The sequence below is a fragment of the Oryza glaberrima genome, chromosome 1, assembly GCF_000147395.1.
Source record: "Oryza glaberrima chromosome 1, OglaRS2, whole genome shotgun sequence".
In the NCBI taxonomy this organism is placed as follows: domain Eukaryota; kingdom Viridiplantae; phylum Streptophyta; class Magnoliopsida; order Poales; family Poaceae; genus Oryza; species Oryza glaberrima.
This window is the reverse complement of record NC_068326.1, coordinates 30,634,686-30,658,348: the sequence shown is the minus strand read 5'-3', so window position 1 is coordinate 30,658,348 and position 23,663 is coordinate 30,634,686. Positions and strand designations below refer to the sequence as shown.

At 45.7% G+C, this 23,663-nt stretch overlaps 3 protein-coding genes across 8 annotated transcripts; 1 reads left to right on the top strand and 2 right to left on the bottom strand.

Annotated features, from left to right (window-relative positions):
• Nucleotides 1-880: 880 nt before the first annotated feature.
• Nucleotides 881-1,378, bottom strand: LOC127760830 (uncharacterized). Its single transcript, XM_052285133.1, has one exon. The coding sequence runs from the start codon at nucleotides 1,323-1,325 to the stop codon at nucleotides 957-959; it is 369 nt and encodes a 122-aa protein (XP_052141093.1). The 5' UTR covers nucleotides 1,326-1,378; the 3' UTR covers nucleotides 881-956.
• An 8,095-nt stretch (nucleotides 1,379-9,473) lies between these two features.
• On the top strand, nucleotides 9,474-12,005 carry LOC127760480 (uncharacterized). The gene is made up of 2 exons (XM_052284752.1): nucleotides 9,474-10,676; nucleotides 11,283-12,005. Exons 1-2 carry the CDS (start codon nucleotides 9,866-9,868, stop codon nucleotides 11,936-11,938), a joined length of 1,467 nt encoding a protein of 488 aa, XP_052140712.1. The 5' UTR covers nucleotides 9,474-9,865; the 3' UTR covers nucleotides 11,939-12,005.
• A 5,906-nt stretch (nucleotides 12,006-17,911) lies between these two features.
• Nucleotides 17,912-23,659, bottom strand: LOC127783339 (pentatricopeptide repeat-containing protein At1g55890, mitochondrial-like). 6 transcript variants are annotated; one of them, XR_008019294.1, is made up of 4 exons: nucleotides 22,260-23,659; nucleotides 20,151-20,309; nucleotides 19,161-19,303; nucleotides 17,912-18,757 (listed from the first exon to the last, which is right to left on the bottom strand). XR_008019294.1 is itself a non-coding variant. In XM_052310596.1 (2 exons), exon 1 carries the CDS (start codon nucleotides 23,602-23,604, stop codon nucleotides 22,300-22,302), a length of 1,305 nt encoding a protein of 434 aa, XP_052166556.1. In that variant the 5' UTR covers nucleotides 23,605-23,659; the 3' UTR covers nucleotides 19,315-20,309; nucleotides 22,260-22,299. The 6 variants fall into 6 exon arrangements, 3 of the variants coding, with proteins under 3 accessions (XP_052166556.1, XP_052166572.1, XP_052166579.1); XR_008019290.1 differs by lacking the exon at nucleotides 17,912-18,757 and having other exon boundaries at nucleotides 18,822-19,303; XR_008019291.1 differs by lacking the exon at nucleotides 17,912-18,757 and having other exon boundaries at nucleotides 18,822-19,292.
• Between the last annotated feature and the right edge of the window lie 4 nt (nucleotides 23,660-23,663).

Sequence of the window (23,663 nt, the reverse complement as noted above, 5' to 3'; positions counted from 1 at the left end):
AAATTTTGACAGCACCTTTCTCCCTCAAAGCTTAATTTTGAAGCAATGGCTCGGGCTGGAGGAGGAAGAAGGGGTATATAAAGCTGTGCAACTTTAGTCCCGGTTGGTAACACCAACCGGGCATAAAGATCTCAAATCACTTTAGTCCCGGTTTGTATTACCAACCGGGACTAAAGAGATCTTTAGTTCCGGTTGGTAACACGAACCGGGACTAAAGATCCCAAGCCCCCCGACAGAGGTCTGACATACCCTGTCAGGAGGCGAACCGGGACTAAAGATGATCACCAACCGGGACTAAAGATCCCTTCGTCCCGTTGAAGTAATAAACCGGGACTAATAAGCCACTTTATTCCCGGTTCGTTTTGGAACCGGGACTATTGTGGAAATCGGCCGACCCTCCAAAGACCTCTTCTCCAGTAGTGATCTTTATGATTCGGTTTTCCTTCGCCTTGGATTACGTCCCTTCACTACTCATCTCTCAGTTTGTTAGCCAAGAGACTAACCAACAACGCCCTTGACCTTGATGAAGTCAATAGTTAGGATATAAAGAGTAGGGTTAGGATCAAGGTGGGAGGGGATGGGTGTGGATAAGAAAAGACCAGAAATTCACCAGTTATTAGAGGGAGGCTAGGGTGGCAGATGGGTCGCCGAGATAGGTGGTGAATCAACAACAAACAGATACTGGATAGTGATCAATGCTAGGAACAAATAAGAGGGTTAGATTAGAAGACACGGGCATTGTATCCAACAGAAACATAGTGGTAAAAATGTAAATAGTGTGAAACATATTGGGTGCTGTTTTATTAAAAAGAAGTATTGGTCATTGTAAGCTTTTATAGCATAGCAAATATTCAAACGAAATTTTGTTCACGTCATCTCACAATAATACTATATCAAAGTCCATATACACATCGTTCTTAAACGCTGTTTTCTTGGAAAAACAACTCAAAGGGGAACTACCAACAGCTACAACTAAAATAATAATAAAAATAAGGATAAAAGTAACTAGTATACGGCTCCTCATATTCGTCATCGTCGTCGAGTCCCTCGACGTCGAGGTAGTACATCTTGATCTCGTCATGCTTGAACTTGTTCCTCCCTTTGCACGTCTTCCTCTTGGTGTAGGCCTCGTACGGGTCCCTCCCGGTGTACTTGGAGTGGTTGGTGGGCTTCCTCGACACCCGGACGAACCCTCCGTTGGCCGTCTGCTTCGTGATCTCGTGCACCACGCGCCGCTTGGCCTTGCCGCCGGCGCCGTCGGGATCCATCGGGTCGACGAGCTTGTGGGCGTACACCCACCCGTGCATCCGCCCCTCGCGACGCATGGCGGCGGCGGCGGCGACTCTAGAGTTTTGCGCGGATCAAAGACGATCCGTGGTCCCGGTCCGGTGTGTGCCGGCCTGGACGCACAGGGCCTCGTATTTGTAGGCCTCGCGCGCGATTCCTTGCCGGCCACGGGGCCCTGATGGAGTCGGTGTCGGCTGCGTGGGATCCAAGCTTATGACAGTTTGGACCGAGTCGGTATCAGCCTTGTGGAATCTGAATACTCATTGGGCCAACCGGTGGTCGTAGTTGTTGGGCCTTTGGTTTGAGGGTAGGAAAAAGTCCATTTCACATCCCTCATAGTGCTTGCGTGAATAACATCCTCCAACCGGAAAACCAGATATATTACCTCCCCCAAGTGTTAAAACCAGTACAAAACAAGTCTCTCAGTAGTTTTTGACGGTGATTTTGCTGATGTGGCAGCCTGGTCATCGAGAAAAATTAAAAAAATTACGTGAGGGCCCTCATGTAAGTGCCATTTCTATTCTTCCTCCTCCACCACTCTCCTCTGTCCTCTCCCTTCTCTCTCCGTGGATAGAGCACGGCCAGGGGAGGTGCTGGAGCGCGCGGGAGGGATGGGGACCGCCGGAGGATGCGAGCGCGCGCCACGAGGGAGGGGCTCGCTGGCCGCGGCGCCCGTGCAGGGAAGGTTCGCCTGTCACGGCAAGCGCGGGGGGAGCAGTTCGCCGGGATGGGTCGTCGAATCGCCACCACTGCCGTCGGCGCCGACGAGCTGGCTCCTCTTGTCGCCGTTGGTCCAAAGGGAGGAGACGGAGACCTTGCTCCCCTTATCGAAATCGGCGGAGCTCAACCTGGGCATCGCCATCGCCGCCTCTGACTCCACCTCCCGGATCGGCAAGACAACGCGGCGGCTGCGCAAATCTGGCAGCTCAGCGGCGGTCTCCGCCACGGGAGACCGTGGTAGTGGCCGGCGGGGCGACGAGAGGATCTAGTAGGCACCGGTGTCTTGACAACGGCGGCGGCAACGGGAGCCGTGGTGGGAGACGGCAGGGCGGCGATAGTGGCCATCATTGGGCGGCGACGCCCGGGCTTGTTGAGGAAAGGGGAAGGGGCGGCGTTACCACAGGAACCGCGCGCAGCCGACCGACGATCTCCTCCCCACGCGCGTCGTGGCCGGCTGACGAGCTCCTCCTTCCAGGCCGGCAAGGTTGTCGGCAACGTCGCTGCCGAGCAGCAGCAGCCGTCACGGCTGTCCTGGCGCTCCCACCGCTTTGCTGAGATCCTACTGCCCCGCCACTCCCGCCGTCCTACCGCTCCTGCCGAGCTCCCGCTGCCCCGCCTGTCCCGCCGCCCTGCCGCTCCCGCCGCCCCGCCACTCCCGCTGCTCTATCGCTCCCGTCGAGCTCCCGCCGCTATGTGATCCCGCCGACGTTCCTACCGCTACCCCGCCGTCCGTCGCTCCCGTCGTCCTGCCGCCGCCGAGCTCTCTCCATCTCACTCGCTGCCGAGTTCATTTATTTTTATTGTTTTACTCACTGACATGTGGGTTCCATTTAGGTTTGTTTTATTTTAGTGCCACGTCGATGCCACATGGGAAGTCAACCGCCATGTAAGTGCCACGTAGAACAAAACCGCCTCTAAAACCACCGAGGGAGGTGATTTGCTCTGGTTTTTAGAGAAGAAAGAGGCGTTATACCCAGTTTTCCGGTTGAGGGATGTTATTCACGCAAGCGCAAGAGATGAGGGAGGTAAAATGGACTTATTCCTTGAGGGTACGCTTGGTGCCACAAGCCTAAACAGGACATGGCCCATGGGACAGTCATGTGCATGCAGGACCTCTGTGAATACTTTTCCCTTTTCTGCACCGCTCACATCTCAAGGAGCTGTACGCCTGTACCGAGCTAAACTGTAGGAGTACTGTACTCTGCATGAGAACGTCGTACTCCGACATGATACTGTTGCTTGGAAAAGGGCTAGCTCTGCTTGCTGAAACGAAGGTTGCAGGAAAGGATCTTTCGTCATTGAATGCCACGCGGTGTACAAATTTCTTGGCACTAAACTATAAGCACGTACTAGTACCACGTATAATGCGACACCGTGTAACTTTGTAACAGTAGTACAGTACAGTACTGTCGCTCCCGCTTGCACGATGTGCAAACTGAAACTCAAGCCTGACGAGAGTGAAGTTGAAACAGGGCAGAAAGCTCGAAGATTATCGGTGAAGACGACCTGAAGCTGGAGGGCCATCGGTTGGCTTGCCGGCAGGCCGGGGTCAGCACGGCTAGTTCCGGCCACTCTAGCTGCCGACCTGCCGCCTTGCCGGAAGACGCAACTCGACTCCTCCTGACGAGATGAGGGACCCCGCTTTGATTGGAGGTGGAGGTACTCATCCGGTACCCACTGCCACTATATAGCCAGTAGCCACCGTGCTGTGAGATCTGAGATGTATTTGAAGAATCAGGACATATCGTACAAAATTGGTTGTATCATTTTATAGAAGAGACGCCACGGTAAGCAGAAACTCCCACCACTCACTCTGTGATCTTACTATACTCTGAATTTTCACTGAAAAGGTGTATGGATGGGCTCCTTTTTCCGCTTGACACAAGAGCGTTTTCTTCCCTACCACTGATCTGCAAGGGCTGTAGCCTGTAGCCAATTGGCTAGAACTCCTTTTACCGATTACACTTGATGTTGCAGCCTTAAGCATTAAGCACTGTCTCTTAAAAAAGAAACAACTTCCGCACTGATTCAGGGGATTTCGCGATTCGAGAGGTGGACAATTTCACCCATGTTCTCATCAGGTATCACCCCCTGAAATGATGACAGAATAGGCAATGATTGTTCCGGGGATTCGATCGATTTATCTTTTGAGCTTTCTGTGCTTATACAGCCTGGCTAATTTCGTCCTGATGCAAGCATACCTCAGAGCTAATTCTGGAGTTTGATCTTTACACAGCAAAATGGGTTGATTCAGGTAAAACAACACAAATATCTTTCGTACCAATTGAATTCGTGGTACAGAACTCCAAACAAAAGTTACTATATAAGGGTTCGATGCGTACAGTCCGTTTCATTCACAGTCACGCGCAGGTCGCTTGCAGTTAAAGAAAACAAGTTAATGAATGAATTAACCTTAAAACAGTCTGAGGAAATCATAAAATTGAATTACAGCAAACAGTACTGCACTGTCGTCCCCAGTAGTACTAGTACCATGCATCTAAAGCTGATCGCATTGAAACCGGCATAAATGGCTAGCTAACATCTGAGTACTTTTTCTCCTTGAGAGAAACATTTGTCCCTGTGATAATGGCCCGCTAATCTTATCAGAATACATACAGCAGGTTACAATTGAGACGATGAAACCGTGATAGAGATGAGCTCTGATGATGATCTTTCTTAATTATAGTATTTTCTTTCTTTCTTTTTCTTTCGGCAGGCATACCATTTACAAGTTGCTCATATATGATACTCCCCCGTTTCACAATGTAAGTCATTTTAATATTTCTCACATTTATATTGATGTTAAATAATCTAGACATATATATCTATCTAAATTCATTAACATTATTATAAATGTGAAAAATGTTAGAATGAACATTGTGAAACGAAGGAAGTACCATTTTCAAGTTGCGCATATCTCACGAACGCGAGGGCTTCGTTTTTACGAGAGCACGCGGCTGGTCAAGATAAACAGTACTCCAGCTCGATTGGCACAAAAAACCGGCAACATTGTGTCGTTTGCAAGAGCACAGCAAATCAGCAATGGGGTCCTCCTCTTTGGACCCCTGTTACTACTGTAGATGTGTACCACTCCTGTACACTAGATGATAAAATGTCCTGCAGTGCTTCTGTTGATTCGCTTTAGGCTGAGTTTAGTTTTAAACTTTTTCTTCAAACTTCTAACTTTTTCATCACATCAAAACTTTTCTACACACACAAACTTTCAATTTTTCTGACACATCGTTTCAATTTCAATTAAACTTCTAATTTTAGCGTGAACTAAACACACCCTTAATCGGAGGGCCGGATTTCTTTAGAATGAGCGACTCTTCAGAAAGAAAAAAAGAATGAGCGAGTGGTATTGATTCTTTAGTTTTATTATCAGTTATCTCACGAACTTTTATAGCGAAGAACTGCAGATACTATCACATGAATATATTTTTATTGAAGGAGTATTTCGTCTCGACACGTGATGGATGCCAATCTTTACAATAGCCTTAGAAATGATCTACACCATACCTTTTTATTTTTGCGAGAATACCTTTAAGATTCTTTTTATTTTAGGTCCTTTAAGACCCATACCTATTTATACCACCACATAAACTATTAGCTATAACATTAACAAATATTTGATTACTATAAAGCATACATAAATCAATAATTCAAATAGTTTCTACTAGTGATATTTACATATACTTTTACGGTAACCTTATACATGAGAGATGATATAATGTAGGACATGGGCGGAGATAGCTAGAGAGGAGTAAGCTGCCCTTCTTCTAAGTCTAAATATCAATTGAGTCCCAATCTGAAGAAAATTCTAGTTCTGACCCTTCATAGATGAAGAGTTTAGAGGACAACTCAGAAACAATAGGTAAATTGAAGACATGTATATGTTTTCTTATATCGGAGTCTCATGCGCGCGCACGTGCAAATCTAAACCACTGACTGCTGGGGAAGACATCTTTCTATCTATCTATTATATTATTAAAACAGTCTTGAAAGGATGCACCACGTTTGCTGTGGGGGCTAGAAATTCCCACATTAACCGGAGAAAAAGAAAAGAAGAGTACAAATAGAAATACAATCTAAAAATAGCTGAAATTCGAAATTAAAAATAAGCAATATTGAAGGAAGAGTCCGTATAGGAACCAAATACGAGATTAATCAAAATTTGAAATAAAAATAAAATAAATCTGAAATTAGAAAAAAAAAGAGAACAGTACAAGTACGAATACAATTTAAAATAACTGAAATTCGGAATTAAAAATAAGGAATATTGAAAGAAGAATCTATACAAGAACCCACTACGAGATTAATTAAAATACAGAATAAATATAAAATAAAATCCAAAATTATAAAAATATAAAAGAAGAGTTCACGTAGGAATACAATTTGAAAATAAATAAAATTCTAAATTAAAAATAAGTAATATTGAAAAAAGAATCCATACAAGAAACCAATACGATATTAATTAAAATTAAAAAAAAATCAAATAAAATCCAGAATTAGAAAAAATAAAAAATATAGTTCAAGTAGAAATACAAACTTTAAGCAATTGAAATTGGAAATAAAAAAGAAATATTAAAGAATAGTCTGTATAGAACACAATATGAGATTAATTAAAATTCAAAATAAAATATAAAATAAATTCAGAAAATAAAAAATAAAAATAAGAGCTCAATTGGAATACATTTCATAAATAACTAAAATTTGTAATAAAAAATAAAGACTATTGAAATAAGAGAATCTAGAACACATGACGAGATTAATTAAAGTTCGAAATAACAAATAAAATAAATTTCAAAAATAGAAAAATAATTATAAGAGTTCAAGTAGGAATATAATTTATGAATAAACATTATCGGGATGAAAAGTTATGCAATTTTAGAAAAAAAAAATCCATCTAGAACACAACGATAACAAATGACAATAAAGAGGAGAGAAGCAATAGGCCTGCAAAGGAATAGAGTGTTGGTGGTTGATGGGATATCTAAAAACTATGAACAAAACCTCAAATAGAATCCCAGTGACGATGAGCATGCCGTAATGCAACATGGTCACGATGGTTGACAGGACTTATGGAGAGTAAAATAAACCCCAATGATAATCATGTTCGATTTTAAAATTTCAATAACAATAAGAAGGGCGGCAGTGGGCGGGCTGTAGAGGAGTACAGTGGCGAAGCCACTAACGATTTGACGAGACTTATAAAAGGTAAAAAAGAACACAAAGAAAAATTATATATGTTCAATTTTTAAAATCCCAATGGCAATAAAGAGAGGTGGCAGTGAATGAGCCGTAGGGCATTAAATTGGCGATGCTTGACGATACTTCTAAAAATTATGAAAACGAAACCCAACAAGACAATGAACTCTAAAAACTATAAGGCCTAATATTTTAAAGTTTTAAAGAGGATGAATAGATGTGGTAGATCAAATAAGCAAATAAAAATGTGACAAAGGAGTAAGGGGCAGTGACTGACTTTATAGAATCACGAGAATGATAATTTTAAATAAAATAATATGTAAAAAATAGATAATTTTAAATTGATACTAACTGTACAATTGCGCGGGCCGTCCAACTAGTTAATATTATGGGACAAGGGGAATGTGAAAAGGTACCCCGATGACGGTTTTTAACTAGTCAGGCAAGAATGACAAAATACGACAACAACCGCCTAATAATGATATTAGGGTTCTGATAGGGTGTATTAAGCATTGTGATAGAGAGGTAAACTAGTCCTCTTTAAGAAATTCACGTATATAGGTTGATAAGCCCTAGCTTTATTATGAGCATGCCGATGATGATCCCGGCATTCTTATGATTATTCGCCCACCCAATAAACCATCCAAGTTAAAAGAAAACAAAACTAAAATTCAGTTTTTTCAATAAATCAAATCGAATTTCACATGTATTTTCTAATCAAGCAGTAACCGATGTTATCGACTAAAGGGAAGGGGTATTTGGTGATCAATGCAAAATGTTGATTAGAAAAAAAAAAGAAATGCCTATAGTGGAAAAACAGAAAGAAATTTCAATCAAAATTCCACATATAGTAGACTTGATAACATTTCTTTCTTTTTTTTCTTATGTTGTTAGCAGTTGACATAGACACATCAACGCCTGACTTAGCCGGGTGAATGATCCCTTGTAAGTATATTTTAAATATTGTAGATGTGATAGATAGTATCGTTAAAATATTGTGCAAATGATACAAGGGGTGATGATTGGATATGCTTGTATTTTGATTTATATAATTAAATAAATTGAAGATATGCTGTATGCTTGTATGAGATTAAATATGTAATTATTGTCAGTGAGTGATGATATGGTATAGTTGCATGTTGAACTTTAAATTTAGTGGGATTTAACTTTATAGAAAGCATAGATTACTGCTCGCCGTTAGGCAAGAACTATAGCTTCCGTATTGTATCTGATCATCCATTCTAATGCCTAAATATCTCTCATAGCTTCAGGCACGCTTAACACTAAACTTCCCAGACAGTCGGAGTTTGTTTTCAAAAGACTGCACCAACACACGGGGCTCTCCCCCTTTCACCTCTACTTCTTCTCTTCATACTACATCATAAATTTTAAAAAAATAAAAAAATAAAGTTAGAAAAAATTATGTATAGAAATACTATATATAAAACATATTTGAATTCAAATTCAAATTTGAAATGGATATGTAAACTTTTGACTTATAAACTTTGGGCCTATAAACTAATATTTGAGTTCAAATTCAAATTTGAAATGGATATGTAAACTTTTGACTTATAAACTTTGGGTCTAAAACTTTAGGTGTATAAACTTTAGATGTATAGAAATACTATTTATAAAAAATATTTGAATTCAAGTCCAAATTTGAATCGGGTATATAAACTTTGGGTCTATAAACTTTAGGTGTATAAACTTTAGATGTATAAATACTATATATAAAAAATATTTGAATTCAAATTCAAATTTGAATCGGATATATAAACTTTTGTCTTATAAACTTTAGATGCACATAAATTTACTAAAATAGAAAAGTAATACGGTGCTAAAAAAAAGAAAAGAAAACCACGTGGATGAGAGGGATGGCGATCGATCGCTCGCCCAGTAGGACTTTCGCCAACACACGTGGTACCTGTACTGGGACACGCATGCTGACGAGGGAAAAGGACCTACTCTACGTATGTGTCCAACCCAAACCGATCCATTTCTACTCAAAGCGGCTACGCCGCGAGTTTCCCATCTCCGATCGAGCCAACGCTCGTACAAGGAACGGTACAAGCAATACACACACCCGTGCCTCGCACCACGTATAACACGGTCGCTTCGATTTCTTTCGGTTGCTCGCCATCATGGTCGTCCCCCTTGCCTTGAGTGCCCCCACACCTGTCCCTTCCCCGCCTCCGCGGCTCCGCCCCCCACCTACAATTCGAGATTTGTTCTCACTCGCGTAGTTCCCCCTCTCTGTCTCGGTCCCCGTCTACGTCGTCTCTCGCATTTTTCCTTTGCTCCTCTGGTTGGAAGTTGGAACTAACCTCGCTGTCTTGGCTGAGCTACTCCATATCTCCCACGCGAGTCACAAGACAGCAGAACGCGCGCGAAACCAAAGAGAGAGAGCGCTCAGCGTGCAGAGCGAGCAGTTGGTGGTGAGCCTTTACTACCGCCAACCCCAAGATTTAATTGCGTCCTCCTCCTGTGCCGCCGCGCTCTCTCTCTCTCTCGCTTCGGATGCCGCTATTGCTGCTGCTGCGCCTGTGGCTGCCATAAGTATATCGAACTCCACGGTGACCGACCGACCGACGCAGTCGTCACGGGCGCGGCAGATAGCTGGCTAGTGGCTAGCACCGCGCGTCGAGACGGGATGGGCGAGAGGAGGCGCCGTGCCAGCGCTGTCGCCGGCGGCCGGGCTGAGGATGAGAAGGCTGCTTCGGCGCCTGCGGCCGCGGCCCCGGCACCGACGGTGTGGTTCGCGCTGAAGAGGTCGCTGCACTGCCGGTCCGAGCCGTCGGAGGTGCACGTGCCGAGGCCCAAGGCCGTCGCCGCCGCCGCTGCGGGCGGTGGCGGGCACCTCTCGGCGATTGTGACCAAGCGCGCGGCGCCGCGGTCGGGTTGCTCCCGGTCGATAGCCAACCTGCGGGACGTCATCCACGGGAGCAAGCGCCACCCGGAGCGGCCGCCGAGCTGCAGCCCGAGGTCCATCGGCAGCAGCGAGTTCTTGAACCCCATCGCCCACGAGGTGGTGCTCAGCACCAACTCCCGCTGCGAGCTCAAGATCACCGGCTTCGGTGGCTGCGGCGGCCTCGCGGCGGCGGCGGCGGGGGGCGGCGTACTCGCGTCGCCGCACGAGGCGGACGGCGACGGCGCCGTGGTGTCGTCGTTCGTTGGCACGCTCCGGCCGGGCACCCCGGGGCCCGGCTGGAGCCACGGCCTGCAGTACAGCGGCTCGTGCCGGGGCAGCATGCGGTGCACGCCTCCGAGGTCGCCGAATGTGCTGCTGGACAGCAGGGACGCCGCCGCGGCCGGGGTGACCGCTCACCGCGCGTCCTGCGAGGACGCCGTCAAGAGCTTTGGCAAGGGCGGCGGCGGCGGCGGCGGCCTAAGCTGCCACCGTTGCGGTGAGCAGTTCAGCAAGTGGGAGGCACTGGAGGCGCACCACCTTTCCAAGCATGCAGGTGAGGGTGACATTTGCACTGCAGCTCATAGTATACGGTACTGCGGTACACGGTACACCCACAGGCGGTGGTGGATCTCCTCGTCGTTCGGGAAAAATGCTGCTCTTTTTTTTCATGCATTTCCAGAGCACGTTAATCCCAATAGTGCATGTTTTCCTGTTAATGTTATGGGCGGTCAGGCGGTGTGGAACTTTAGCTATCAATAGACATTTCTTTACCTCAAAGTGCAGTGCATGTGTGTTCCTTTAGCTCAGAACTTTACCTGTATGGATTTCAATTTCACTTTCACCAGCTAGGTTCCTCAAAACATCTGCTTTCTTCTCCTTTATGCGAATCCATGCTTTCAACTTTGCTATAACTGCGAACCTGGTGTTCAGAGATCCTGCTAGATCTTTCATTTTGTTGTACCAGTAGAAAATAAAGTAGGGAGTAATCACTCCATGCTTTTTTCCTCCATTACTGCATCCCAGCCATTTATCGTAGTAAAACTAACTTGTAAAGTGATAGTACTAGCATGATTAAGTCTCAATTAAGCATCTTGCAGAGTCGACACTGACCAATGGTCTTGAATGCATGTGTGTATGTATGTGACGGGATCGATGGCAGTGACGGAGCTGGTGGAAGGGGACTCGTCGAGGAAGATCGTGGAGATCATCTGCCGGACGAGCCTGCTCAAGTCGGAGAGCAGCTGCGTGCGGATCGAGCGTGTGTTCAAGGTGCACAACACGCAGCGGACGCTGGCGCGCTTCGAGGAGTACCGTGAGGCGGTGAAGCTGAAGGCGAGCAAGCTGCCCAAGAAGCACCCGCGCTGCCTCGCCGACGGCAACGAGCTGCTCCGATTCCACGGCGCCACGCTCTCGTGCGCGCTCGGCGGCGCGGCGGGCTCCTCCAGCCTCTGCGCCTCCGACAAGTGCGCCGTCTGCCGCATCATCCGCCACGGATTCTCCGCCAAGAAGGAAGGCAAGGCCGGCGTCGGCGTCTTCACCACGTCCACCAGCGGCCGCGCCTACGAGTCCATCGAGGCCTCCGCCGGCGCCGTCGTCGGTGGCGACGACCCGGCGGCGACGCGCAAGGCGCTGCTGGTGTGCAGGGTCATCGCCGGCAGGGTGCACAAGCCGCTCGAGAACCTCAAGGAGTTCGCCGGACAGACCGGCTTCGACTCGCTCGCCGGCAAGGTCGGGCCCTACTCCAACATCGAGGAGCTCTACCTGCTGAACCCGAGGGCGCTGCTCCCGTGCTTCGTGGTCATCTGCAAGGCTTAACTCCAGAGTCATGCATTGCAAACGACTAATTAATCAAGTAATTAACCATTCTTTCCTTCGTGTACTAGCTACCGATCGGTTGCCAGCTTGTTGCCGTCTCTTCTGTATGAGCTAGTATCCATCAGATGCATTTGTCCATACTTGTGTGAGCGTACGTGGGGGTTCACGTGTAAGAGTGGATCGATTCGCCATCTACTTGCATGCTTACCAGACGACAGCGAATCAACCATGCACCGTGAAGCGAAACTAACCATTAGTTTTGTTACTTACTCATTTTCGGTTACTTGAAATACTTTTCATGCGTGCTCTTCGATCTTGTCTTCTTTCTCTAGTAGCTACTGGCTACTGGCATAACATTCTCCTCCAGTCCTCCCGTGCATGCTTGTCTTGTTGACACATGATGATTTCAGAGTAAAACAGGTCATTGTGAAAAGCAGTTTATTCACAGGAAATAGTTTACTGTACAGTGTACATAGTTCATTTTTAAAAAGGCAAATTTTGCTAAAGGACACTACGATTTCGTGGTTTTAACTGTGGGACACTATCCAAAGTCACTTTTGAGGAAAACACTCCATAAACACTTCGGGCCACGCGCACTTCAGGCGTCGCCGCTGCCGCGCGCCCGCGCCCCGCCGAGCAAACCGTGACCGGGGAGAAGAGAGAAAGGAGGGAGAAAGAGAGGAAGAGAGATGGAGAGCTGACATGTGGGTCCAAGGGTATTTTTGATATTTTACGTGATTTCTCTCTCCTCAACCGGAAATCATTATTTTAATCGGCGCGGTGTTCATCAGCAAATTAACACGTTTATGGAGTGTTTTTCCCCAAAAGTGGCTTTGGACAGTGTCCCACGGCTAAAACCGCGAAATCGTAATGTCCTGTAGCAAAATTTACCTTTTAAAAAATATATTAATGTTTGACCATTAATCTTATTATAAAAAACGTAATTGTTTTTTATGATTTGTTTTCAAAGGTATTTTAAACATTACTACCTATATTTTTGCATATTTGCATAATTTTTTTAAAAGGTAAATAATTAAATATATGTCTGCAAGTTAATAGTGTCATGTATTAAAAAAAAGGAGGGAGTATTTGTGCGGGGAACAAGAGAAACAACACAGGGATAGTTTATCTTCCTGACATATGCAAGTATGTGATGGCCCATTTGAGCAGAGTGAGTACTACTACTATCACACGACCAAATTGACTTTAGCACAGTCGTCTTTGAATGGACTGCCTGAGGCAGGGCCATCTCGATTTTGCGTTTCAAATTGTTCTGCTATCAAGTCTCGAGTGCCACACCACACCACACCATATGGTTTCAAAATCGCTGCGACTTTCTGTGGAGCTCCTGAGCAAATCTTTATCATTTGCTGCTGCAACCGCAAGCAACCAAGAGTCTGTTTGTTTTCCTGAGACTTATTCAAGTCCATGTCACATCGGATGTTTAGATATTAATTTAGAGTATTAAACATACACTAATTACAAAACCTATTCTATAAGCTTGGACTAATTCGCGAGACGAATCTTTTGAGCCTAATTACGCCATGATTTTGACAATATGATGCTACAGTAAACTTTTGATAATTATAGATTAATTAGGCTTTAAAAAATCGTCTCGCAGATTAGCTCTCATTTATAAAATTAGTTTTTTATTAGTTTATATTTAATACTCTAAATTAACGCCCAAACATCCAATGTAACATGGGCTAAAAAGTTTTTAGCCCCATCTAAACACCCCTCAAGTTAACGGAGCAAGTGCAGGAAAGGCACGTCGCTATCGCCTCTAGATCGCTACCAGCCATCTGAACCGCCCATTGAATGCTCTTTCTGTCTTGGGTGTCTGCAGCAACAGTGGCACATCAGAGCAACGCGATGCCGTCATGCCGGGCTTTCCGGCTCGACATGGTCCCTCGTAGTGTATTGCTATTGCTGAATCTCACCTCCTCGCAGTGCATTAGTGTATCCCATTAATGACCAGCCGATAATTAGATGTTTCCACCTAGTGACAAGAGCCATATGATACGAGTATGTGCAACTCTACGTGTTTTGGACAGGCACGGACTCATTAACACGGCATTAATCTCTGTCTGTCCCGTTGACCATGAACCCGCATTCATATGCATTGACTGCACGAACGCATGCCTACAATTCTGTGTTCAATTCGCTGCCTTGCTAGTTGTGTCCTTCCTCCTCGTGCGCTAACGATTCCCAGAAAGTCTTGTCTACATTTCCATCCATGTCAAGTTTGGCACACCAAATTATTACTCCTAACTGGCATCGTTTCCGGGGTTAGCTTCGCTAGCTGTACTACTCCTGCTGTTCCCTGCGTCCCAAAATAAGTGCAGACATGGTTTTTCGTGTCTAATTTTGACCATTCGTCTAATTTAAAATTTTTTTTAAAAAAAATAAAAACATAAGTCACTAGTAAAGTACTATTCATATTTTATCATCTTATATCAAGAAAAATGCTAATTATAAAAAAATTTCAAATAAGACAGACAATTAAAGTTGGGCGCGGAAACTCATGGCTGCATTTATTTTGAGACGGAGGAAGTATTTGTTTACTCGCGTGCCCGCCCTGCCTAACTGGATGGGTACTGGATTTGACCGATCAACAAGCACGTTACCGTGATTACTGATTACAATGAGAAACATTGAGTTGCTAGCTAAAGATGTGTTGGTGCGTCACTGCGTTGTGGCCTGTGGGGTGCACAGAGAGCAAAGCCTGAGCACAATACCCTCAATCAGGCTAGTAGACTGAGCTGTCGCTGCATCGCTTGGAATATACTAATTGCATCCTACATTTTGAAGTGACAATTTCTGCTGGGGGAGGGATGATAGACATGGATCATCCGGCGGGGCCCCAGGTATAAGAAACCAATCTAAAACCGGCCCATTAGAACTTGAAGGCCCAGCTGGCCCATTCGGTGGTGTAATTGACCGGCGGAACAAGTTCACTTTGTGACCCTCAAAAGCGATCGAAATCTAATCCATGGCCCTGAACCACAAAACCAGATATGTCAACCCCCAACTCTTAAAACCAGTGCAATTTGACTTCCTCGGCGGTTTTGGAGAGCGGTTTTGCTGACGTGACGTCCATGTGGCAGTGTTGACCTGGTCTCCTGCTGACGTGGCGTATAGGTGGCATTAGCATTGAAAACATACACGTGGGACCCATTCGTCATCCACACAAAAGAAAAATTTATGGGGCCCACATGTCAATCTAACCCTTCTTCATCGTTCCTCTCTCTCTCCCTTATCTCTCCCCCTTCGGCGAGCAGGTCCCGATGGCGGCGGCCGGGGTCTGGAGTGTTGACGGCGGCGACGGCTGGGAGGGCGGCGGTGAAGTGGGACGGCTCCTCCTCCAGTTGGCTGCTCCCCTCCTGTGAGCCGCCGGCAACGGAGAGGGAGCTCGGCGAGGGAGAGAGAGGCGGCGACGGGATGGAGCTCGGCGAGGGAGAGAGAGGCGGCAGTAGGATGGAGCTCGGCGAGGGAGAGAGAGTGGGAGCTCGGCGAGGGAGAGAGGCGGCGGCGGGATGTAGCTCGGCAAGGGAGCACTAGAGCTCGGCGGGCGTGCTTGTGCGCAGCGCGGAGACGGCCGGCGTGGAGGTCGGCCTCGGCCAGGGTGAGGAGGCGCGAGAGCTCGGCGCCATCGCCCGCTGAAGAAGAAGCCGACGCCAGTCTTATACCCTGACCCGGCCATCCCCGCCGCTGAAGAAGACGCCCGTCTTGGACCCCGACCTGGCCACCCCCACCGCCGAAGCCGACGCCACTGATGGGGTTGGAGGAGGCGCCGACCGCCGCCGCTGGGGAGGAGGCATCGCCCGCTGCTACTCCCCGCTCCATGTGGGCGATGGCGCCGCAGCTGCTACTCTCTCGTCGGCGCCGACCGAAGGGGAGAGAGAGAAAGAAAAAGAGAAGGAAGAAAGAGGGGGAGAAAGAAGAAAGACAGAGAGAGGATGACATGTGGGCCCCACATGCCAGTGGACCCCACGTATCGGTGGGCCCCACATTTTTTTTAAATGACATGTGGGCCCATAAATTTTTTAAATTCTAATACACATAAGCGCAACGTCATCGCCACATGTAAGAAAGACCCGGTCAATACCGCCACATAGGAGCCACATTAGCAAAACCGCTCTTCAAAACCGCCGAGGGAGTCAAATTGCACCGGTTTTAAAAGTTAGGAGGGGCCGAGATATCTGGTTTTGCGGTTCAGGGTCACGGATTAGATTTCGATCACTTTTGAGAGTCACAAAGTGAACTTATTCCTTGATAGACCATATATAGGAATAAGTTCACCTTGACTCCCTTAACTAGTGACTGAATTTGATCCATATCCCTAAACCACAATACCGGATATCTCGACCCCCCAACTATTGAAACCGATGCAATTTGACTCCCCCGACGGTTTTGAAGAGCGGTTTCGATAACATGGTGCCTAAGTGGCGGTGTTGACCCGATCTTACGCTAACGTGGCGTTGACATGGCATTTATATTACATTAGAATTTTAATATATATATATATATATATATATATATATATATATATATATATATATATATATATATATATATATATATATATGGGATTCATTTGTCTTTCACAAAAAAAATATGGTGGGACCCCACAACCATCCACTCCTTCCTTTCTTCTTCCTCCCTCCGTTCTCTCTCTTTTTCCCACGAAGCTGACAGCAGGCGGCAAAGAGCAGCGGCAGCCGTGGGCGAGGGCCGGAGCAGCGGCGGCGCGTCCCAGGCAGTGGCCACGGTCGAGGAGGTCGGAGACGAGAGCGGCGGTGGTGGTGGGCGGACGACGGCCGGAGTAGTGGCGGTGAGCGGGCGAGATCTCGGCGATAGCCTCGGACGGCAGCGGTGCTTCGGCAAGGGAGAAGCTGGCCGCCGAGCTGCTATGCCTTGGGCAGAAGATGGCCGGGTGCAGCTCCGCCCGTGAGGCCGCCGCGTAGTTCCCGCCGCCGCCGCCGAGCGTGTTGACGCCGCCGCCGCCGGTGCCTCTCCCGCACTCGCGCTGCCGTGTGCTGACCCAGGGTGCCCGTCGGTGGCCAGCTACGTGGGTCACGCTCTCGCGCACGTGGGTCCCATCCCTTCCGGCGGCAGCGTGGTGTGGAGAGGCCGGCGCCGCCATGGATGGTGGACGCTCACGAGCTCGGCGGCGGTGGGCGAGTGAGATCTCAGCGACGCCGCCTCTCCCTTCTCCCTTCTAGCCCTCACCCGCCCGCTGCCGTCACTCTCGTCTTGGCCCTTGCTCGCCGTCATCGCCGCTCCAACCTTGCCCACCGCCGCCGCCACCTGGAGCTCGGCAAAGGGGGAGAGGAAGGGAGAGAGAGAAAGAAGGGAGAGAGGGGGGAGGAGGAAGAAGGTAAGAAGAGGATGGTTGTGAGCCCCACATGTCAGTGGGTCCCACCATTTTTCGTGTGATTGACAAATGGATCCATATATATTTTTGAAATAAACCAACAAATACCATTGACAAGCGTCCAAATCCAAGAAATGCCATCGACAAGTGTAAGTTCTAAGAAATGCTATCTTACAAACGACTTTGTCCCAAAAATATCATCACCGTTAGTATTCCGTCAATTCCACGCCATTAAATACATTGTTCACCTATAGCACTTAATGACACGGGATAGACGGAATCCTAACGGTGATGACATTTTTGAGACAAAATCGATTTTATGATGGTATTTCTTGGAATTCACACTTGTCAATGGCATTTCTTGGATTTGAACGTTTGTCTATGGCACCTTTTTGGATTATCTCTATATTTTTTAAATTCTAATGCCATGCAACACCACGTAGTCACCACGTCAGCGAAACCGCTCTCCAAAATCGCCGAGGGAGTCAAATTGCACTCGTTTTAAAGGTGTGTGTGTGTGTTAGGGGGGGGGGGGGTCGAGATATCCGGTATGGTTCAGGGATACGGATCAGATTCGACCACTAGTTAAAATAGTCAAAGTGAACTTATTCCCCATATATATGCGTTGTTTAGGAGAGTTTAAAATTCTAAAAAATAGTTGGTTGATACAGAGTAATAAGCTTATGAGAATATGAAGAAGCTAGGTCTAACAAGCTTATGAGAATATGAAGAAGCTGGGTCTACCGTTTAGTTCATTTTCTAGCTTGTGTAACTACAACTTCTCAGAATCTAGATGAAAAACAAAACTGTTTGGGAGGAGCTTTTGTTTTTAGGAGAAACCTTTTGTTTTTAAGAGAAGCTACGGTTGTCAGAAACTACTTTAAACAAAGCCATAAACTCAATCTAATCCCCCAACCCTAATTCTCTCAACCTTCCACCCAGCCGCCGTGAGCAATCTTCATCACATAGTCATCGCCCCTAGCCAATGCCATCCCCACCCTCAGCCGACACCGCAATGTCACCTGCCTATCCCCATCCCCATCACGTCGCCGCAAACCATCGTCAGCTCCTCACCAACCCTAGCCTTCGTCACATCGATGTTGCCCATAGCCATCACCACGACGCCATCTCATCACATCCTCAGCCGTCATCACAGCCCTCAAACGCCACGATGACTCTCATCCCCATCCCTAACCGTTGTCATCTCTCTCAGTAGTCATTAACTTAGTCACCAGTCACTAGTCATTGTCACCTCATCACCACATCCTCGTCCTGCAACGAATGTTAGTGACTCCGCTCACCCACCGGGTCCCTACGGGAGAGAGGACTAATGGTGTTTCTCTCCTGACTTGCTTTGCAGGTGGGAGATAGGGCAAGAATGCAGGGAGTGAGGATGGGGGGCATTCTTATCCAATCCAGCCCACCCAGTTGCCACCCCCTACCTACAATGTTCAGAGCCAAATTGTCAAAAACATATTTTTTTTCCCTCTACATATCTTTGTTGAATGAAACTCAAACCACATAAGATCCCTTGCAGTTTACAGGTTAAAAAGTCATAGAATTTAGCACATTTTCTTAAACACTTCAATTACTCCCTCCGTCACAAAATATAAGAGAATTTGGATGGACGGAACACATCCTAGTACTAGAATATGGACAAACTTCCTGTCCAAATCCAAAATCCGGGACACATCTCCATCCAAAATCCTTTATATTTTGGAACGGAGGAAGTAAAACAATTTTGCACATGACTGTTGAGATTCCATGTCATCATTTTTGTTTTGGCAACAATGGTGCGGCGACATTTGAAACTGAACCAAACATGTCCTGGAGACCTGGACTGACCTTCTTGTTTGGCGCGGTCCCCGGCAGTTCACTAGAGGCCGAGAATTAAGCTCAAATCCTAGCCCATCGACAGGAATCGTTACATTTTGGCCCATGCCAAACAAAGCATCTGCACCAACCAAATCCAGACATCTGCACAAGATCTAGAACTATTCAATTGTAAAACATCTGCACCAATCCAGACATCCTTCTTTCCAAACATAATTAGGGCACTCCAAACCTTTTGCTTGGCTAGAAGACAAATTATTGGTATTTGCCATAGCACACTTTCCATTAAAAACTGAAAGAATAAGTAGCAGAAAACAACAAAATCCAAGAAAACACAGATATTTCGAACAGAGTATTTCAAACACGTTTTATCAGAACAACTACCATTCAGATTTTTAAAAAATAGAAATGATTTCAGAAACCCACATAAAATTCCAGGACACTCTTGAACTTAAACATGGACATTTTGTATTGACAATTTGAAATTAGCCCCCCAAAATGGAAATATTTGTGATCCTATAAAGATAAGGACAAGAAGAGGGAGTTTTTGTTTTACTATTTTAAACAGTTCTTGGGCTATCTTTTGCTTACTGATATATTATTAATTAACTGCCCACAATGCGTTGTGGTAAATGGCCACAACTTTAGAATTTCTTCTAGATCACAATTTTGGAGTGCTCAGGCAGTGAGATGACAAATGATACCTAGAAAATAATTACTCCATTTTAAAATATAAGACGCAACCACCACTAACGCAAAGACCAAGAAAAAAATATTATCATCTTCTTATTTGAACCACTCCAATAAATACTATGCATGCATCCAATGAGATTAGAGATCTTGACAGTAGAGGATTAAAAAAACAAATTAAAGGGGAGGGACATATGCTAGTTAATTGCACGCCTTATATATTATGAAACAATGAAAAAAAAGTGGTTATGCCTTATATTTTGGAATGAAGGAAGTATTGGACAAACAAGCTTATTACATAGGTGAGCTCACCTGTGGAAGGCTTGAATAACAACATAGGTCAGATGTTTCTAGTTTTCCAGAATATAGCGATAGAGACAAATACACACCCGACATCTCATTTGTGACAATATGAGATACTTCCAATGTCCGCAACAGCAGACTAGTATACTATAGCCAAATGATAACCATCTGCAAAACACACAAAAAAGTCAATTGCATCCTGGAAATGCAAAGTTTGGTAAGAACAAACAAGTAATTCTGAAAGGGTGTTTGACTAACACTTAGTTCTAGAGGTGAAGTTGCCAAAAACAGTTTTATAATAGAAATTTCTCATGCAACTTATTCTATTTTATCATCACATCATATACCACTGCATTTCTTTACTTTTTTGGAAAAAGGACAGTGATATCTCATTGGACACATTTGAGCTTCAATAACATATTTGTTGCTATCCTTGTTTGAAGGCAGACAAATCTGACCATTTAATAGCCAGTCCAAATTTGATTAAAAAATAATTGTCACTCAAACAAAACATCTGCTCCTTAACTCATAAACGAAATATAATAACCACTAACAAAATTGTCCGTTTGCCTATCTAATGGTCTTGCTTTTCCGCTGTTTTTATACTCCAGTGCGCCCATCAGACATTTTTTCCTCATTTGCATGAACTCCTGGAAACATTTAAGGATCATTTCAAAACCTAGCAGAATCATATTGCAGCACATTTCATCAGGAAAAAAAATAATCCCATTTGTTCACACAGGCTCAGTGTGATTAGTGATTACCCTAGCAGGGCAACTTACCTCTCTCAGAAAAAAAGTCCCCTTATTAAACAGCAAAGAGTCTAAAGTGTGAGAAATTGGTAATTCACCTACTATCCTAATTTATACGATATATTTGTTTGCTTCTCCTTACTATTTGACAGGCCAATTATCTGACAAATACAAAAGATCAGTTTAAAGAAGGGGTAGATAAACAAGCATCAATACAAGCGTACAGCAAATGAAAACAACATAATTGGCAGTCAATTGAATTATTCTGCAAAAGAGGTGAATCTTAACAAACTAGTATAACTATCGACCTATTAAAATCTTATAGGCAACCTATTAACTTCATGCATTCCAAAGCAATCAATTATCCATATTTCAAGGTGGAAATTCCCAATCAGCACTAAGGATCATCTATTTGGCAGATATATGAAAATAATAGTTACGAAGTACTGTAAACACACACAAAAAAAACAAAGAGTGAATTTCACATTGGGCCATATATTTTGACAACAGTTTCACAATGGACCAATCTTTTCACTTAACACCACATAACTTAGCACTTTTTGGCAGTTTGGACTAGGTTGAGCACATGAAGGGAATATGTGAGAGAAAAGCTAACCCAAACCATCATTTTTTTTAGTGTTTCATAGTACTAAGATAATTATATTTAGATAATCCCATCAAATTGTTTCTTTTAGCAAATCAAAAACCAATTTTCAGCTGTTCTCATAAAACAGAGACGCGAACATGCCTAAAAAGGGCACAAATTAATTAATCTACACAGGGAAGAATGAATAAAAATGAAATATAAGTATAACTAGTTGATTAGAATGAAGAAAATATACAATCTTTTGCCTTTTTATATACATTACTGTGTTAATTGCATGAAGTGCTCTCAAATATTCTCTTGGTATCCTTATCCCTAGTCCAAACCACAAAGTAATGTAAAGATAAGTGGTGTTGAGCGCAAACATTGGTAGAGCCCTGGTACATTATGAAACTTTGGTCAAAACATGTGGCCCAATGTGAAATTTATTCAAAAACAAATACATCTCAGATGAGGCAAATCTGCAATGGCCACACAACATATGTAAGAACAAAAACTAGCTGGAAATATCTTGTAAAAACAGAATAACAGATAGGTAGGTTTTATGATGTTCCATAGAAGCAAGAAACAATTATTTAAACCATTCTGGAATACAGGAAATTTCCCAATTTTTGCAGGAATTAAGCTGTTTCATGAAAATCATGACGAATTTATGCATTCTAGAAAGGGCCTTAATAAAGCATTATAAGAACCTGCAGTCTTGTTGTATGAAGTCAACAGAACAGGGGAGTACAATAAGTAGGAATCAAATTCGACACTCACCGGTAAGACTGATCAGAGAACACATGGAGGTACATCCTTGTCAAGCATTTTCAGGCTCCTCTTCCTCTTCTGAAATTGATTCTTCCTTGTTTTTCTCTGTAGCATGTGGAATATTCAAGATCCTCCGTGGGTAGGAGTTGTTCCATCCAAGCTCAACAATCTTGGTGGCATCCTCCACCCTCGATGCCGTGACCAATGCAGTCACTACCTCTTGCAGCACAAAACAGTCCACTCTAAGGTTCTTACCATATATCTCATGACAGCACTTCAGAGCATAATCGAGCTCACCAGCCTTGACAAGACATGGTATGAGGGTATGATATGTCCCCCTATTCGCAACATAACCATTTTCTGCCATATCTTCAAACAGCTTCTTGGCTTCCTCTAACCTCCCATCTTTGCAATACCCTCGAATCAACTCATTGTAGGATATTGTATCAGGCTTTGGTCCATCCTTCTCCATTTTTTCAACCACTGCAACTGCATCCTCAATCCTCCCTTGCGCAACAAGGCCCCTCAACTTTGCATTATAGCTCTTTGCATCCGGCACCATATTCCTCTCCGTAATCATCTCCCAGACTTTCTCAGCGCCATCCATGTCTCCATGGTTGTAGAATCCATTCAATAGCGTGTTGAAAGTGATCAGATCGGGTGAAATTCCAGACTTCTCCATGAGTGTCATAGTATCAAGTGCCGCCGAGAGGTCGGGCACCTTGCATAGCGCTTGAAGGAGTATGTTATAGGAGTACACGCTAGGTACAACCGAGGGGTTGGAGACTGGGATCTCCTTGAACGCGGCGGCAAGCGCTTCGAACTCTCCAGCCTCGACGTAGGCTGCGAGGAGAGAGTTGAAGGTCATGGTAGACTTAAGCTGCGGGGGGAGGTCATGGAACGTCGCAGCGGCGTGGGAAGCCATGGATGCGTGGCCGTACAGGCGGATGAGGCGCGCGGCGAATCCCTCCTTGGAGGTCTCCAGGAAGGGCTTCTGCGCGTCGATGATGGCCTCGACGCCGTCCAGGCGGCCGAAGGTCGCGAGGCGGGACACGGCCACGTCGTACACGCGGTGCCGGGCACGGAAGCGCGGGTGCGTGGACGAGGCGGCGATGAACCCGGACACCAGCTTGTCCGGGTCGCGCTCCCGCAAGAGGCCCTTGATGATGTCGTCGATGGCATTCCGGCGCAAGTTGGGGTTCGCCTCGGCGCCGGGAGCAGGAGCTTTCTTGGTCGGCGCGGGCTTTGGTGCTTCCTTGACCTGCCCGGGCTTGGGTGGTCGCACGGATGGAGAAGAAGAGGAGAAGATGCGAGATAGGCGTTGCGCGCGGGAAGCAGCGGCGGAGGCGGCCATGGCGATCGCCGCGGCGGCGGATTGGGGTTTGCGGGGGTTGGAGTCAGAGGGGGGAGGGT